Raw genomic sequence first — 17,894 nt, 5'->3', positions numbered from 1 at the left:
ATTTAGGTGTGTAACTTCAACAGAAATTAGCAGGGCCTAAATCAGGAGTGGAACTCCCTAAAAGGGTGTGGGGCCTACTGGCATCGGAGACCCTGCCTCTGTGCCACCCCTTTCTGCTGAGACCCTGCCCCCCACGTGCTCTTCTACACACACACACACACACACACACACACACACCCATTGCTCACCCTTCTGGCCAGTAAAAAGTGAGGGGCCCTGGCCCCCTGGACCCCCTTGTTCTAAATACCTGTGAGGTTTAGGGCCTTCATCTCTGCATGTCTCAGCTCCCCGCTGGAGATAACCGCTTCCTGCCTCGCAGAGGTGCTGTGAGGATAAACATTTCACAGAGTGACGGGGGCTCAGTAAGGGGGCCAGAGAGAAATATGCCATCTAGAGGGAGACTAGCTCCAACCTAGGGGTGTAGAAAAGGCTTGAATGCTACTTTTGGCGGGAGAAGGACCTGCGGGCAGGGGCAGAGGCAGGCCTGCTGAGAAAATCCTTAGCGATGCTCCGAGCTGGGGAGAACGCTTCCGTTTTATTGCTCTCCAGTTGTGGTCACAAACCCAGCCTGGGCTGTGTTGAGAGGGCAGAATCGGGGCTTACTTCATTCACTGGCTGGCCCAGGCAGGCTTCATTCATATTTCTGAACAGGCTTCATTCATATTTACGCCTTGGGCACAGCCTCCCCCTAGTGGGGTGCCCTGGCATCTGCAGATGCTGCTGGTCTCTGCTTTCGGTGGAAGGGGGGTAATTGTCACAGATGGTACGGGAAGGGTTTGAGATTCCTAGGAGGTTGGCGCCAGACTTGTACAGATTTGAAGATGCTGACAGGCCCCTACTGAAAATCGCACTGGGCACCAAAATGCCTTGACAGATCTGGTCTCAGGCCTGGCCGCTTGGCCTGTCTGTCACAGTTCACGGCCTTAGCATATTTCAGCGTCGCCATCTCTGGCTGCTTTACTGCAAGTCTTGTGCTATTCGGTGGGGTTTTTCCTTAAAGCTCCAGCTCCCGGGGTCATGTGACGGGAGACCCTCCGCTTTCTTTTCTTTTTTTTCCAAGTAAGTTCCTAGCCCCCTTGTAAAGTTGGGAGATGTGATTCCCTAAAGGCTCAAAAGGCAGAAAGCAAACAAAAAGAGACCCCGACATTTGTTACTTTTCAAAGTTTCTGGATTTTTAAAGTAAAATTGGTGGTGGTGGGGGTTTCTTTTTCTAGTTGGGGGGTTCAGGTTTGTGGGTTTGGGCTTTTTTTTTTTTTTTTTAAAACAAAAATCTGGATGAAATTGGTTTTCTCAGGGAAGTTTCCAGGGTTTTCTTTGTGTGTGTGGGGGGGAGGGGGAGGAATGTAGACAAAGTTTCAACCAGCTGTGCTAATTCAGATAGCGTTGTTCATCCCATCCCTATGACATTCTCCAGTATTGCCTACTGGTGACAGCCCAGGCCGCGGCGTCAGGATTAGATCCTGCACACGGTTGGAGGAGATCCCTTTCTGTCTTTAACCTGCAACTCTGTTGTCTATTTGCCACTTGGTGGGTGACAGTGGATAAGTTGCTTCCCCATTCCGTGCCTCAGTTTCCCCATCCGTAACAGAGAGATGATAATTATGTTCCCAGCCAGAGTATTCCTGTGCACTGGACTTGTCCCCCCGCTTTTTGAGCACAGGGAGGCTGCATTAATTTTCAACCACCACAAGCTCCTCCCTCAACGAGCTTTCAGTGGCCAGGGTCTAGGCTGCTAGAAGCCAGCACAGACCATGAAGTGTATCTAGGCCAGAGGTAGTAGAACTGGGAACGGATTCCACCCCTTGCTCCTCCTATACTAGATCCGGCTCCATGTTCTGCAGCTCTGACCATCAGGCTCCACTCTCGGGGCTGGGAATGCAAACCTTGGGCTTGTGAGTCCCTTGCTCCGACCACTAGGCCTCACCATCTCCCTGAATGTCTCCCGAGCCGCCTGTCACACACTGCCCTCCATTGTTTGTATCTGTGTCAGGCGGGGCAGCCAGCGACGAGGGATCTGTCGCTGGAGCTGGTGGGAGGGGATGGATGAATGAATGAGAATGGAGCCGTGTGCTACATATTGCTCGCAGCTTCCCGACTGGAGCGGACTTGAAAAGGAAAATATTGGTTGATTCTGGCCAGTCCTTTTGAAAAATCATGGGTGAACTCCTGCTGGCCTGGGGCAGAACTCCCAGGTATCTAGTGAAAGCTGTGAGTTAAATCAACACACGTCTGTGTTACTAACAGCACCTCCGGTTATTAGAACTGGCAGGGTTTAGGACAGGAAGTGAAGACGTAGGCCACATCCAGTTGAAACTGCAGGGGGAGGTGGCTGGAATGTAGCTACCCAAACTGGACTTTACCCTCCCCTATTTCTGCTGTTTGTTTACTTCTGCTGGACTTCAGTGGGACTAGTCAGTTTCATTTGTACTTAAGGTCGATTTCACATTTAGCTGTAGCTAAGGCATTGGACTGGGACTCAGGAGATCTGAGTTCAATTCTGACCTCCTTCTGTGACCTTGGGTAAGTCACTTAGGCCCAGATCCTCAAAGGGATTTGGGTGCCCCAAATCCCATTGATTTCAATAGGCGTTAGGAGCCTCAATACCTCTGACTGAGGATCCGTGCCTCAGTTTCCCAACCTTACACAGGGGGAAAATATTTCTTCGCTTGTCTAGTTAGTGTGAAAACTTGTGTGCGCTCTTGGACCTTTTCTGCACAAAATCTTGTGCCACTTCAACCACACTGGTATGGTTCAAGCCATGTAGTCCCTTTAGTGGGTAGGGGTACGTTGAGTCTTGAGAAGAGAAGACAGGCTGGGGGAGGAGGAAAGCTGAAAACGGTCTTCAAATATGTTAGGGGGTGTTACAAAGAGGACGGTGAGCAATTGTTTTCCGTGTCCTCTGAAGATAGAAGAAGCAGCAATGGGTTTAATCTGCAGCTAGTGAGACTGAGGGGAGATATTAGGAAAATCTTTCTAATTCTCAGGGGAGGTTGTGGAATCTCCCTCATTGGCGGTTTTAAGGACAGGGATGTCAGAGATGGTCTGGGGTTACTTGGTCCTGCCCAGCCGGACTTGATGACCACTTGCTGTCCCTTCCAGCCCTACAGTGCTATGATTCTTTGTACAGCTCCTAGCACAATAGGGCCCTGCTCTTGGTTGCGATCTCTAGGTGACTGTAATCTCTTTGAGGCAAAGCCTGTCTTTCTGTTCTGTGTCTGTTCACCTGAGTAGGGAAGGAAATAGACTTCTGGGAGGGAGGCTGGCTCATCTTATCAAAAGAGCTTTAAACTAGCAAGTTTGGGGAGATGGTTGGGAGATGCACAGTTAATCTCCACGCCAGATTCCAGTATGGAGAAGGTGAGTAAAATGAGAGGAGACATAGCTGGGGAGATGAGATTGGACATAGGAAGGACAGGAGGGACGGACACTAGGAGGCCCGCAACATATAGTGCTACTAATGGGAGACGGGCTAAACGACATACATTAGGGTGTCTATACACCAATGCCAGAAGCCTAGGTAATAAAATGGAGGAATTGGAGCTCCTGGTCCAAGAGCTGAAACCAGATATCATAGGAATAACGGAAACGTGGTGGAATGACAGTCACAACTGGAACACAGGTATGGAGGGGTATGCGCTGTTTAGGAAAGACCGGAACAGAGGTAAAGGTGGGGGGGGTGGCATTGTATGTCAATAGTGAAATAAACTGTAAAGAAATAATAGTGGATGGATTAGACAACACAGAGTCCGTCTGGGCAATACTCACAATGGGTAATAGGACTTCTAGAGCCTCTCCGGGGATAGTGCTTGGAGTGTGCTATAGACCGCCGGGATCGACCCAGGATATGGATAAGGAACTATTTAATGTGCTTAGAGAAGTAATTACTAATAGAAACTGTGTAATTATGGGGGACTTTAACTTCCCGGAAATAGATTGGGGAACAAACGCTAGTAGCAATAATAGGGCTCAGATGTTCCTAGATGTGCTTGCTGATCAATTCCTCCATCAAGTGGTAGCTGAACCGACGAGGGGGGAGGCCATTTTAGATTTGATTCTGGTAAGTAGTGAGGACCTCGTTGAGGAAGTGGTAGTAGGGGACAATTTGGGCTCCAGTGATCATGAGCTAATTCGGTTTAAAATACAGGGAAGGAGTAACAGAATTAAGTCAAAGACTAGGGTTTATAATTTTAAAAAGGCCAATTTTAACAAATTAAGGGGACTGGTAAGGGAAGTGGATTGGGCAAATGTATTAATGGATTTAAATGCAGAAGAAGCCTGGGATTACTTTAAGTTAAAGATGCATGATCTGTCGGAGGCCTGTATTCCCAAAAAGGGAAAAAGATTACCAAGCAAGAGATTTAGACCGAGCTGGATGAGCGACCGACTCAAAGGGGCGATTAGGAAAAAACAGAAAGCGTACAAAGAGTGGAAGAGGGGAGGGATCAGTAAGGAAATGTACCAAAGTGAAGTCAGAGAATGTAGAGATAGAGTGAGAAAGGCCAAAGGCCGTGTAGAATTGGACCTAGCGAGGGGAATCAAAAGCAATAGTAAGAGGTTTTACAGCCACATAAACAGGAAGAAAGCAAAGAAAGAAGAAGTGGGACCGCTGAAGACTATTGCCGGAGAGGAGATTAAAGACAATCTAGGCATGGCGCAATATCTCAATGAATATTTTGCGTCGGTGTTTAATGAGGCCAATGAAGGGATTAGGGATACTAGCACCATAACAGAGGGGCGTTCGGGATGGGGGATTACCGTATCCGAGGTGGAAACAAAACTTGAACGCCTTAATGAGGCTAAGTCGGGAGGACCGGACGATCTTCATCCGAGAATATTGAAGGAATTGGCGCGGGAAATAGCAGGCCCGTTAGCGATAATATTTAATGAATCTGTAAACTCGGGGGTGGTCCCGTTAGACTGGAGAATAGCTAATGTGGTTCCTATTTTCAAAAAAGGGAAAAAAAGTGATCCGGGTAACTACAGGCCTGTTAGTTTAACATCTGTAGTGTGCAAGGTGTTAGAGAAAATTTTGAAGGAGAAACTAGTTGAGGACCTGGAGGGTAGTGGCAATTGCGATAATTTACAACATGGTTTTACGAAGGGCAGATCGTGCCAAACGAATCTGATCTCCTTCTTTGAGAAAGTAACGGATTTATTAGATAAGGGAAATGCGGTGGACCTAATATACCTAGATTTCAGTAAAGCGTTTGATACTGTACCCCATGAGGAATTATTGGTTAAACTGAAAAACATGGGGATCGATTTGAAAATCCAGAGATGGATAAGGAATTGGTTAATGGGGAGAATGCAGCGGGTCGTATTGAAGGGTGAACTGTCAGGTTGGAGGGAGGTTACCAGTGGAGTTCCCCAAGGTTCGGTTTTGGGACCCATTTTATTTAATCTATTTATAACTGACCTCGGAACCGATTGCAGGAGTAGGCTGGTAAAGTTTGCGGATGATACGAAGGTGGGAGGCGTTGTTAATTCGGAAGAGGATAGGGATATCCTGCAAGGAGACTTGAATGAGCTTGTGAATTGGAGTGTCAGAAATAGGATGAAATTTAATAGTGAAAAGTGTAAGGTGATGCATTTGGGGATGACCAATAACAATTTTAGTTACAAGATGGGGACGCATTGGTTAGAAGTAACGGAAGAGGAGAAGGACCTAGGGGTCCTTGTAGACCGCAGGATGACTATGAGTCGACAGTGTGACGTGGCGGTGAAAAAAGCCAATGCTGTCTTGGGATGCATTAGGCGAGGGATATCTAGTAGGGATAAGGAGGTCCTGCTTCCGTTGTACAAGGCGCTGGTGAGACCTCATTTGGAGTACTGTGTGCAGTTCTGGTCTCCCATGTTTAAAAAAGATGAACTCAAACTGGAACGGGTGCAGAGAAGGGCCACTAGGATGATCAGAGGAATGGAAAACCTGTCGTATGAAAGGAGACTAGAGGAGCTTGGGTTGTTTAGTCTGACAAAGCGAAGGCTGAGGGGGGATATGATTGCTATCTTTAAATATATTAGAGGGATTAATACAAGGGAGGGAGATGAATTATTCCAGCTTAGTACTAACGTGGATACGAGAACGAATGGATATAAACTGGCCGTGGGGAAGTTCAGGCTCGAAATTAGACGAAGGTTTCTGACCGTTAGAGGGGTGAAATATTGGAACGGCCTTCCGAGGGAAACGGTGGGGGCGAGGGACTTGTCTGGCTTTAAGATTAAGTTAGATAAGTTTATGGAGGGAATGGTTTAATGGTAAAACATAGTTGTCAAGGAAAACCAAACAATGGTAGGTAAATAGCATAATGGCTAAAAGGGGTCAGGATGGAGACTCTTGCCTATATGCTCGGGGTCTTACTGATCGCCATATTTGGGGTCGGGAAGGAATTTTCCTCCAGGGCAGATTGGCTGAGCCTCTGGAGGTTTTTCGCCTTCCTCCGCAGCATGGGGCAGGGATCTCTAGCAGGAGGGTCTCTGCCGATTGAGGTCACTAATAACAGGATTGGGGACTTCAGCAGCAGAGTCCAGGGAAGGGGCGGGGACGGTTTTATGGCCTGCAGCATGCAGGGGGTCAGACCAGATGATCATAATGGTCCCTTCTGACCTTAAAGTCTATGAGTCTATGAGTCTGTACAGCGCCTAGCACCGTGGGGGCCCTGGTCCGTGACTGGGACTTCTAGGTGCTCACAATACAAATATTAGATGCTACAGTCATACAAACCGTTGTTAATAATCTTGGGTAAGGACTGTCTTGAGACATCAAAGATGTTTTGTTTTGTTTTTTCAATGGGATCACTCATCGGGCTGCACCACTAGGTTTTAAAAACTTTTTACAACCCAACCTCACACCGACTCTGTCCCCATTCACCGTTTGAGATCATTCTGCCATTAGCCTGTTGCCCCAGAAACGAGCGCTGCGGTTCGTGTGGGGCGTTATGACTTCAGTGCAGGGATACAGGCGCCGGGGCTGGGAAGGGATCAGAAAGCCTTCGATCATTGCGAACTGGTGAGGTGGGCGGGGACAAGTGAAAGGGGACTCGGTTCATGTGTTGAGTCTGATTTAGCTGGAAGCTTCCCCTTCCTGTTGGGAAAGTCCCTCTACAGCCAGATCTACGCGTAAAGGTTTCGCCAGCTTAGCAGTTAGGGGCTGTGATTGTTTAATGACACAACCGTGTCACAAAAGCCCTAGTGTAGATGCAGCTCTGCTGCCTAAAAAGTGTTTTTGCCGCCATTGTCGATTTTTCACTCCCCGAATCAGGACCAGCGATACCGGCAAAACACTCTTTTGCTGGTATAAATGCATCCAGGCCAGGAGGGTTTTTGCTTGTGTAGCTACACTGGCAAAGCTTTACAATGCAGACAAGGCTGGGTGGGAGCTGGGTGGTGCCCTGGGGAGGCGCCCTGGAAATCTTGACTCCCTCCAAGAGCGCTGACCCCTGGCTCCCCACCCAGGAAAAGATCAGGGAAAAACCTTAAATTGGGGTCTGTGGACCATGTGGGTATGAAATTCCACCTCCTTAATCCCCTGACTCCTGGAGCCGGGGCCTTTAAGAAAAACCCCACCTGATACCGCCAGAGTTGGCGACGCTGAATTGTCCTGGACAGCCAAGCCCACGCTGCATGCACCGGCCTCATTGTATTCCCTCCCTCCCTGTCGATTGCAGCCAGGGGTGGGGGTGACCAATTCAGCTTTCAGCTGCCGGTTATCCCTGCGGTTGCAACGAGAACGTGGCCCCCTTTCCAGCCAGCGGGCGCGCCGCATGCCTCCGAGCCAGGGGGGACAAAAGCTCTTTGCGGCCACGCAGACGTGTTAATTGACCTCTCCATAATGGGTCTGCCTTGCTCATAATTCACCTCCGTTAATTAGCGCCCAGGCTCATTCGCAGACAGAGAGGCCCTTGTGCGCGGTGCCGGCCCCCTGGGAGCCTGGCCCGTGTTTGCTTAGGGCCCTGGCACTGTTATTCTCGTTGGGCGATGGGGCAGTGAGAGGTGCCGGATTGCAGCGGCAGGGCGAGCCCCACCCCTGCCAATCTTGCTGGTCCCTAGTAGCTGTAGGACAGCGATGGCCAGGGCAGGAATGCAGCTCCCCCTGCTAAGAGCATGGGGGGCTTCCCCTCCTCCCCCAGGCTTGGGGGTAAGCAGCTCCCTATCCCCTAAGCAGCACCTCCACCCTCACCCCACAGCTCTGGCTCCCCCTCGCCTCAGAACACCCCCTCTCCTTGGCTGGTGCAATAAGAACTCCCATGTCGCAATCTTCTTTAACCCCGGGGAAAGCACAAGACCCCAGCATGAGCGGGGCCCTGGTGTGCCCGGTGCTGGCCATACGTGCAGATGCCTGCCCTGAGCCCGTGTCCTCTAGGGACAAGGGTAGGTGGCTCCCTGGGGCCTGTTGGGGCTAGGCTGAGACCCTCCAGCTGGTTTCACGTCTGCTCCCGAAGGGGGGGGACCTTTGTTCCTGAGTGGGAGACGCAGCCCTGCGTGCTGCCAGCGCGGTATAGAGCGGCTGTCGCTGGAATCTCGCACTACCATCTCCCCTCTAGGCCCTTGGGCTCGGTTGGTGTCTTTGGCTGTGATCCTCTGCCTGGCTCCCGCGCCTCCCCACCCTGCCAGGCTGCAGATGTCCAGGTCTCCGCCCACCCCGCGCTGCCCTGCCGAGAGGATTACCATAATCTCCATCCATCCATCCCCTGTCACAGCCCATTCCCGTCTTCATTAGGGGGGCCCAGCCAGCCGGGCGCTTTGTTATTTCAGGGCTGGGATTACTGAGCAGGGCCTCTCCCCTGGCTTTGATAAAGGCCGATCTCTCGCTGGCTGCCTGCAGGGTGGGTAACTGGAAGCTGCGTGGCTGGACTATGTGCCGGGCACTGAGCTGTCAATGCGAACCTGGCCTAGATCTGCGTCCTTGGGACCCTTTTCTCTCCGCCTTCCCTTCCCCTTGGTCAGCCCAGACAAGAGTCTGTCCCAGGAGAGGGGAGGGAGGGTACTTTCTTATCGCTCTGCATCTCTTGGCTTTGGAGTCAGGGACCTACTCCTGTCCTCGCTCTGTGTGTGTGTAACCTATTTGTAGTCCCTGGGGGGGTGACTTCTGGAGCACGCCTCACCCTGCCAAGGCCCGCGTGAGGGCCTCCATGTGTGGCGGAAGACCCAGAATGAGGGACCCCAGTGATGCTAATGCAGGAAACGGACCCTGCTGGGATGGCATCGATTCCTTTACCGTGGATGGCTCTTTCTGCGACCCTGGTGCTAAGAGTCTGCCTTCATGCTGGCGGTGACAGCAAGGGGCGCGCTGGCTTTTGACAGAGCCACGGGACTGAAATTTCTGTGCGGAGGCAGGCAAGTGACTTGCCCAAGGTCACCCCGGAAACTAGTGGCAGGGCTGGGATTAGAACCCACATCGCCTGGGCACTCCCTTAACCACAAGTCCATCCTTCCTCTCGTGGTACAGCCGGCAGGTCCCCACCCGGAGTCCTGCAGCGGGCCCAGTGACTTGTGGCAGGTCCCTTCGAAGGGCGCCCAGTCTCCACGTCAGGACAGCGGGATCGGCCGGAGGGGGGAGGATGGGAAGCATTTACCTGTAGTTCTCCCCCCCCCCCCCATTTGGGTTGATTTGTGCAGACTAGTTCGTGTCCCATCTCTCTGGATGAAGCGGGTTATAAGCTGCTGCCCGTCACCCTGGCTTCTGAGCGCCTGAGCTCAGGGGTGTGTGAAATCCCCCCCTCTCCCGCCCCCAATTTCCTGCGCAAAGGGGCTGCGGCTACAAACCCAATTGCCCAGCCCGACATCTAAGGCTGCCTAAGCAAACAGAGGGCTCTGTGTGCGCTTCCCCCAGCTGGGAACTGCAGCCGCCCTGCCCTGTGTGTCGCTGGGGCTGCTAAGGGCGCTGGCCCCTCCCTATTTCCTGGCCTTTAAACAACAAGAAGAAAACAGGGGGATTGTTTGTCTGTAGCGCCTGTGGGGTTGGTTTTTTTAATCCTCCTTCCCCTGCAGCTTTAATGCCGGGAGCTGCGGACAGCTGGACGCTGCCGGGGAGGCCGGAGACCAGGAGAACCAGCACCAGGAGGGAAGCCCTCTGGGACGAACCCTGAGCTTCTTCATGAAGATGACGGGCAAGTCGAAGGTAGGAGGGACCGTTCGGTTTGTGACCCGGCCGGGGACTGGCAGGGGGGAGCCCGGGGCCTCCTGGTTGGAGTTTGGGATCAGGAACTCCTGGGTTCTTTTCCCAGCTGTGGGAAGGAAGTGTTGTCTAAGGGTGAGAGCATTTGAGCAGGTGACTGGACTCCTGGGTTCTCTTCCCAGCTCTGGCTGGGGATTGGGGTCTCCTGGTTAGAGCATGTGAGTGGATGTCAGGACTCCTGGGTTCTCTTCCCAGCTGTGGGAAGGAAGTGTTGTCTAAGGGTGAGAGCATTTGAGCAGGTGACAGGACTCCTGGGTTCTCTTCCCAGCTCTGGCTGGGGATTGGGGTCTCCTGGTTAGAGCATGTGAGAGGGTGATAGGACACCTGGGTTCTCTTCCCAGCTGTGGGAAGGAAGTGTTGTCTAGTGGTTAAAGCATGTGAGCAGGTGTCAGGACTTCTGGGTTCTCTTCCCAGCTCTGGGAGGGAAGTGTTGTCTAAAGGTTAGAGCGGGGTGGGGGACGCCCACGCCCGCTGGTGCTGGGACCCCATCAGCTAAGGAAGACGGTGGGACCTGTAGGAGACCTCTCCTCCCAGGGTGCCTGGCAACTCAGTAAGTGGCATTCTCTGTGAGATGTTGGCTCATCACCCCGGTGCTTTTGATCCAGGCTGGATTTGAATCAGTGACCTAGTGGTGACGGATTCCCTGTGATCCATCCGCTGCCCTGGAAGGAAGCTCCATTGGGATGTAACCCACCCTCCTGCTCTGCGGTACCCTGGAATTCCCCTTCGTTGGGCTGTCTGCTCAGCCTCTTGGTTCCTCAAAACCGGGTGTATCTGCAAAGCAGCTGCCTCGTGGTCGAGGAAGTGAAAACCTTTTCCTGCCTCATGAAGGAACGGGTAGGCGGTGCAGCAGGAAGGGTTGGTTTCTCTAGCAAGCGCATGCACCGCTCCGCTTTGCCCACCCCGGCTTTCGTTAATCAGGACCAGGTCCTGGAGCATGTGTTTCAGAGAGTCTCCTGCCGCTGCCTTCCAGTAGATGGGCACAGGCAACAGCCATTAGTGAGTACTCTGAGCTCAGGACTCCTGGGTCCTACCCCAGATGCCTTGAGTGACCTTGGCCTAGTGAGGGTCCTGCTCTGTCATGCCTCAGTGTCCCTGGGATAATGTTATTTACCCACCTTTGTAAAATGCTTTAGAGAGCCACACGTGACTAGCCCTATGTGAGTGACAAGAGCCATTATTTAGGATTGTCTGGCAGCCCCCAGGAAGCAGCTAGGTGTCCCCTCTGACTTGAGCTAATGGGGAATCGCTGTCAGCAATACAGGGCTCATGACACATAGCTGGGCAGTGCCGATTCCCTCCACTGGAGGGCAGTGGTGCCACATGCACGCGCGCCCATTCAGCACACTGCAGATTTTCACGCTGGCTTGTCTCGCCCTTCCTCTCCAGGGCCGGGCAAACAACAGGAAACGTTGCTTTTCTCTCGATAGCATCTGCAGGGTGCAGCCTCGCTCTTCCTGAGGAGTGTGGATTAGGCAGCTGGGTTAAACTCTGAGTCTAAACCCCTCTTAGGCTCTTTTGCAGAGCTCTGGCTCTGTAGCCCCCGGGCACAGCCCTTGCAGAACAGGTGCAGCTGTGCACGCTTGCCCAGGCGCATTATGGGTCCCCCCCCCAGCTTCCTCCAAAGCATCCCTCTAGAGATTGGGGGGTGGAGACCTCTCTGTCCTGATCCCATGCATAGCACAGCTATGGGGTTGAATTCACCAGTGCAGAGCCCAGTAGAAGGGGCTCGAACCTCCCACAATCCTGGAGCTGGTTGGAGTAGCCCTGAGGTCCTGCCCCCGCCCCGGCTACCTTCAGCGAGGGGTGCACAGCGCTGGAGCGGCTGGTTCTGTTGTACCCTCGGCTGCTGCACCCAGCAGACGGACTCCGGCCCTGCTGCTGGCTGGGGGCCCGTGGGATTGAATCCCGCCCCCAGACGCTGAGGGGAAGCAGGGTTGTGAACCCTCCGCTCCGGGCGCTGTAGAAACCATTAATCCCAACCCGCCTCCCCAATGTAATCCTCCCTCCTTCCTCTCCGTTCAGGGGCGCGGCGGATGAACAGCCAGCTGTTAACAGCGTTACCAGCCAGCCCAGGAGTACAGATTTGCTCACCCCCCCCCCCTTTTGCACGGTTTCAACCGCTGGCAACCTTCACCTCTTGGCTCCCAAGTGTGGAGGAAGGAGCGGGAGGGCGAGGGAATGCCTCCGCTCTCCTCCAGAGGCTGGCTTGGTCCTGTTTTTCGCTCCATTCAACAGCTGTTTCCAGGTCTGTCTCTCCCTCCCCTCCCCCCGGGCCTGAGATGATCCAGGCCATCGCTTGATGCTTGAGTCACGGGGCGCCAGGAGGTTGTAGGCATTTAAACTGTCTCCTGTGCGTTTCGCTGTTGCTTATTAATCATGGGAGGGAGGGAGGGAGGTGGGAAATGGAATGAAAACCTCTCTGTGCCCGGAGAGCCCTGTCTGAGAGTGGGGCCCCCTTGGCTGTACAGACAGAGAAAGTCCCGGCCCCAGACAAAGGGTGGGAGGGGAAACGGGGGGGGAAGTGAGATGCCAGAGGTCACCCGGCAGGCGAGTGGGAGCATCTTTGATCGGAGGATCTCAAAGCGTCCTACAGACACGATTGAGCTAAGCCTCGCAGTACCGCCTGCCTGCTTTCCAGAGACCGAGCCGAGGGGCTGGAGGGGATTTGCTTGAGGTCACTCCGCAAGCTGGTGGCAGAGACTGCCTGGAGAACCCAGGAGTTCTGGCATCCGCACCTGTGCTAACCAGTGCGTAATACCTCCTGCCTAGCTGTTGCTTGTGTGTGCCGTTAGCTGGAGGCTGGGGGTGCAGAGGAAGCATTAGAGATGATCAAGAGAGAGATTTGAGGCTGGTTAGAAAACCCCAGGGAAGCCATTGTCAGCCGGTTTGGATCCAAAGTGCTTCCTGGAGCCCAAGAAGCGGCTAGAGAACAAGGTTTGAACTGCCCTGCGGTTGCTAGTTTGTTTTGCTTCGAAGGGATCAGACTCGGGACATGGGTCAGGGCCCCCCTGGAACGTTGCTTTCGTAAATTTCCTTTTGAGTAGTTACGCGACTGAGACTCTCATTTCAGGGAAGGAGGTGTCAGTTCCTTAGCCTCTGCCCCTTCCCTCTCCAGGAAGTCTGGGATTGTGGTCGCAGGGCCGGAGTCAGGAACCGGCTGTTTCTGTCCGACTTTAAAGCGATCTCCAGCCGGACGGGGGAAAATATTCTGCTTAGACGTTGTTTGCCAAACCGGCAGGACACACAGGGCTTCATGTAACAATTGCATCAGGCAAAACAGGGATGTGCTTAAACTGGGAGCCCGAACTCTTCTCTTCCCCACTGGCCCTTCACCCCCAAATACTAAACCTCTGGCCTTTAGAACCGACATCATCAACACAGGGATCTTCATGAAAAAGCTCAACAATGCTTTGTACTTCGAGGCTTTCATCCAGGGATCTCAAAGCACTTTCCAAAGCAAGATAGAGCTAATCGCTGCTTTATATATGGGGAAACTGAGGCACGGGGAGAGGCAGTGACTTGCCCGAGGTCACCCAGCAGGCCAGGGTCAGAGCCTGGACTAAAACCCAGCTCTCCTAATTGCTGGCCCAGTGTTCCAGCCGCTAGACTATGCAGCCTCGTGTTTTAAAAGGGACTGGGTAATTTTATGGCCCGTAACTCTGTGCCTCTGTTAGGGGCTGAACCTTCGATCCTGACATGGGGCAGATATGGAAATCCCAGTCCAAACTGCCCCAATGTCTGGAGAATTCGACTCCGACTCACCCTAAAGAAAGATTCGAGCTGTGAATTTGGACCTGAACCCCTATGGGGATCTGAGGTCCCCCGTTCAGGTCTCCATTTCTGACATTAGCGCTCTTTGCTTGAGCCCCTGCCTGTGATCTGTGTTCCAGGAAATCCTGACCCTACGCAACAGCTAAAGAGGAGGAGACAATAAAAACTGCTCTCAGATGGCTGGGAAAAGGGGGGAATATCCTCAAACTTCCCAGCAGGACAAAATCCCGGGCCATGAATTGCAGCACGGTGGGGAGATGCTGCTAGGTTCCTAGTTGTGCAGCTAGTGGGATTGTTGGCAAGTGACACACACATGTGCAGAGTAATTGACCCTAATGGCCTGAGCACAGGCCTGGGGCCCAAGAACTCCTGAGGTCAGACCCTGGCTTTGACACTGATTCCCTCATGTCCTTTGATCTCCAAGCCTCTGCTTTCCCATCTGTAAAATGGGGGCACGGGGTGACCACACTGCCCCCGTTCCCAAGTGGCAGTGGGATTGCAAAGCCCCGTACAACTGCCCAGTACCCTACTTTGCAACATGGAAAGAGACTAGGGGCCCGAGTGAAATCCTGAGGTGGCGAGCCACGGAGGAGATCGCCTGGTGTATGGGGAGCTCTCCACTGTCGCGAGGCCAAAGCGGGAGGTGGGAGGAGAGGTGCTGGAAGCCTTCTTGCCCTCGCGTTCCCACCCCGTCGCCTCCTGGCTCCCACCTTCGCGTTACCTCCTGGGCCCTGGGGTGCTGCCAGCTTCCCAGGTGGCGAATAAATGCGGCCCGGCTGTCACATGCCCAGAACTCTGCTCCCGCGGGGTATTTTTGTCTCTCCCAGCGCTGCACTCCAGCAATAAGTTTCAACGGGGCCGCCCGCCTGCGGGTTTGAATCGCCTTCAAAGTGGCACGGAGCGGCCGTCTCTCCGCTCCCCGACCCAGCGGCTAATTGAACCCAGCTGCTCGGCGTTTCTGGGATGGGAGAAGGGCCCTGGCTGAGCGATCCGGTTGGGCCTCTCCAGTGCTGGCCCTGGCGCAGCAGGACACGTGTTGTAATGCAGTCGGCCATTCTGGAGCGAGGGGATTTGCTATAGCGGTGTGTCACCTGGCTTTCTCACTTCTTAGCTGCCCAGGTTAATCAGCCGGGAGCTAGCTTCCCCGATAAGCACCAGAAAGAGCCGTTTCTACCACGCTACGCTGCATAGATTTCCCCGAATACTCCTCCAACAGGCAGCCCGTGGAATAGGCTCTGTGTTCTGGGGTGTGCAGGGGGTGATTCTCTAGGAGGGCTCTCTCCATGAACTGAGCTGCGAGTGTTGCTGCTTCAGCCAGTGTCGTGTGGAGGAGAGGTGGAACAGAACCTATTTCTGGTTCTTTACAGTCCTTTGGCATTGTTTTGCCCGAGTTTTAACCCTGACGTCCTTGCCACTGTCCCTTGTGGACGCTCAGATTTTGCGTCCTTCAATTCCCCATGCAGTTTCAATAGAGTACGGGACTCTTCTTTACCTCGTGCCCTAAATGGTTCTGCCGAGCTGCTGTGTATCCGTTCAGTAGCAGCAGTGCTCCTCCCCAGAGATGGCTGCATTTCCGGCCAGAGTTAGCGAGCCTTGTGCAGCGTTGCTGTGAGCTACTAAACAGCTGCTGCGTTCCGCCGCAGAGGTGGTTGCATTTCTGTGATGAGTGAGCAATCCCTGTGCAGTAGTACTGTGAGCTACTATACAGCTGGTGTGTTCCAGCCCACAGGTGGCTGCATTTCCATGCTGGGTGGGTGAGTTACTGTGTAGCATTGCGGGAGGGATAGCTCAGTGGTTTGAGCATTGATCTGCTAAACCCAGGGTTGTGAGTTCAGTCCTTGAGGGGGCCACTTAGGGATCTGGGGCAAAAATCAGTACTTGGTCCTGCTAGTGAAGGCAGGAGGCTAGACTCAATGACCTTTCAGGGTCCCTTCCAGTTCTAGGAAATAGGATATCTTCATTAAATTATTTATTGCTGTGAGCTACTACAGAGCTACGTTCTGCCACCCTGGAGGTGGCCGCATTTGCATGCTAGCTGAGTGATCCCTGCACACTGTTGCTGTGAGCTACTAAACAATAGTCATGTTCCACCCCAGAGGCAGCTGTCCTCTAGCGGTGGGCAAAGCGAACGCAGCAGGCAGTTCGTGTGTCAGTTTGCAAAAGGTTTGGAAGCGCTCCTCCACCCAAACACTGCTCCACTGTCCCCTTGTCTTCAACCCCTGCTATATTTAGACGTGACTCATGTTCTAAAATCAGAATAGTGTGTGTGTGTTTTAAAAATAAACCCGCCAAGCTACACATGAGCATTACATAGAATTCAGTGCTGGCCTGGTTTGAATATTTCACTGGCTAATGAAAACAAAGAAAAACACCGTCCCGGCGGTTAGGACGCTGTTTTAATGGCTGGGGCGGGGCCAGGGCAGAACTTCCTGGGAAGTGATTGATCACATGCGACGGCAGCTCCCACGGCAGTTCAAAAATCCTCTTTTATGACCCGATCTGATGCGCATCGAGTGCTTCCATTGACAGTAGGGCACTTTGGATCCGGCTGTTAAGAAGCAGGTGAAACCTGCCCTCTCCTTTATTTAAAGAGACAGGATCCCAGCCCAAGGGATGCAGGGAATCTGCAGGTCAGCCTGTTTTAGGGCCTGATCCTGCAAGGTCCTGATGCCTGGCTTGGATGGGAGGCTGTGGGGAGGGGTCTCCTCAAAGGCTGGTTCAGCTGTGTAAGTTAATTTTATAGGCACTGCTCTGTGCGGCAGAGGGAGAGGGTTGCCAGTTTTGGTTGGACATATTCCTGGCGCTTTCATCACATGACATCATCTTTAATTAAATAGTCATCTTTAATTCCTGGAGACTCCCGGCCAATCCTGGAGGGTTGGCAACCGTAAATGAAACCTTAATCTGTCACAGTCTAAGCTGGCGAGGGACAAAGACTGACAAGGAGGGGGCAGGGACGGGGGTTAAACCCCAGATCCAGCCGCCTCCATGTACCCAGCTTGGATCCAGATCAGAATTTCTTAACCGACCTTCTGTCCCGCTCATGGGCCAAACCGAGTCCCTGGATAGGAACAGAGCGAAAGCGGGTCCAAACTTTGCACCTGGGATCCGTAGCAAGAGTAAAATGAAATCAATAGGACCAAAAGCTGTGACCACTGTGGATTTTATATATGTAAATCATGTGATTTTTATCTCTAGCTATACACACATATCACATGCATGTGATTATAGAGAGTGTGTATATGGATAAGGGGGGAGGGATAGCTCAGTGGTTTGAGCATTGGCCTGCTAAACCCAGGGTTATGAGTTCAATCCTTGAGGGGGGCATTTAGGGATCTACAGCAAAAATCTGTCTGGGGATTGGTCCTGCTTTGAACAGGGGGTTGGACTAGATGACTTCCTGAGTTCTCTTCCAACCCTGATATGCTATGGAAAAAAAATATATATTTCTCTCCACCCATTTTTACCTGATGGGCAGAAGGTTGAAAGCAAGCACCATATGCAACAGATGCTAATTGTACTCTTTAATGCCTTACTGGAAGGGGGTCAGATAGCAGGGTGATGGGCATGGGATAGGATAGGAATTTTTGTCAATAAACACTGCTCAGCATTTCTGACACAGGTAACTTACGAGGGATGGAACCGAGCGATGGGGTTGAAACTTCCCCAGGGTCTGGAAGGTACATAGGGGGTGTGTGTGTGAGATGGAACATTTTGAGTTCAGCCTCACCTCTGTAACTGAAAACATTGAGCATGACACATCATCAGGTGGGGGTGTAGCTGAGGGCAAACGTAGGTCTGTAATGAGAGGTGATGGGGTAGGAAAGTCCCTGCTGAAGAGAGACAGTGATGTTATAATGGGGGTGGGAGTGGAATGTTTTGAACAGCTGAGTGGGATCCCTACCTGTACACAGAAACTCTTAGTGATTGAGAGGTTCCAGCAGAC

General features: G+C 52.7%; 1 protein-coding gene across 4 annotated transcripts in view; it reads left to right on the top strand.

Annotated features, from left to right (window-relative positions):
• ARHGEF2 (Rho/Rac guanine nucleotide exchange factor 2) overlaps positions 1-17,894 on the top strand; it is a 132,121-nt gene that overhangs the window by 35,116 nt on the left and 79,111 nt on the right. For all 4 annotated transcript variants that reach the window (XM_042843297.2, XM_042843296.2, XM_008171971.4 and 1 more), the window contains exon 6: positions 9,988-10,117. In XM_042843297.2, coding sequence (XP_042699231.2) covers positions 9,988-10,117 — 130 coding nt within the window. The remainder of the gene's footprint in view (positions 1-9,987; positions 10,118-17,894) is intronic.

Source organism: Chrysemys picta, chromosome 20, assembly GCF_011386835.1.
Source record: "Chrysemys picta bellii isolate R12L10 chromosome 20, ASM1138683v2, whole genome shotgun sequence".
In the NCBI taxonomy this organism is placed as follows: Eukaryota; Metazoa; Chordata; order Testudines; family Emydidae; genus Chrysemys; species Chrysemys picta.
This window is presented reverse-complemented; position numbering and strand designations above follow the sequence as displayed.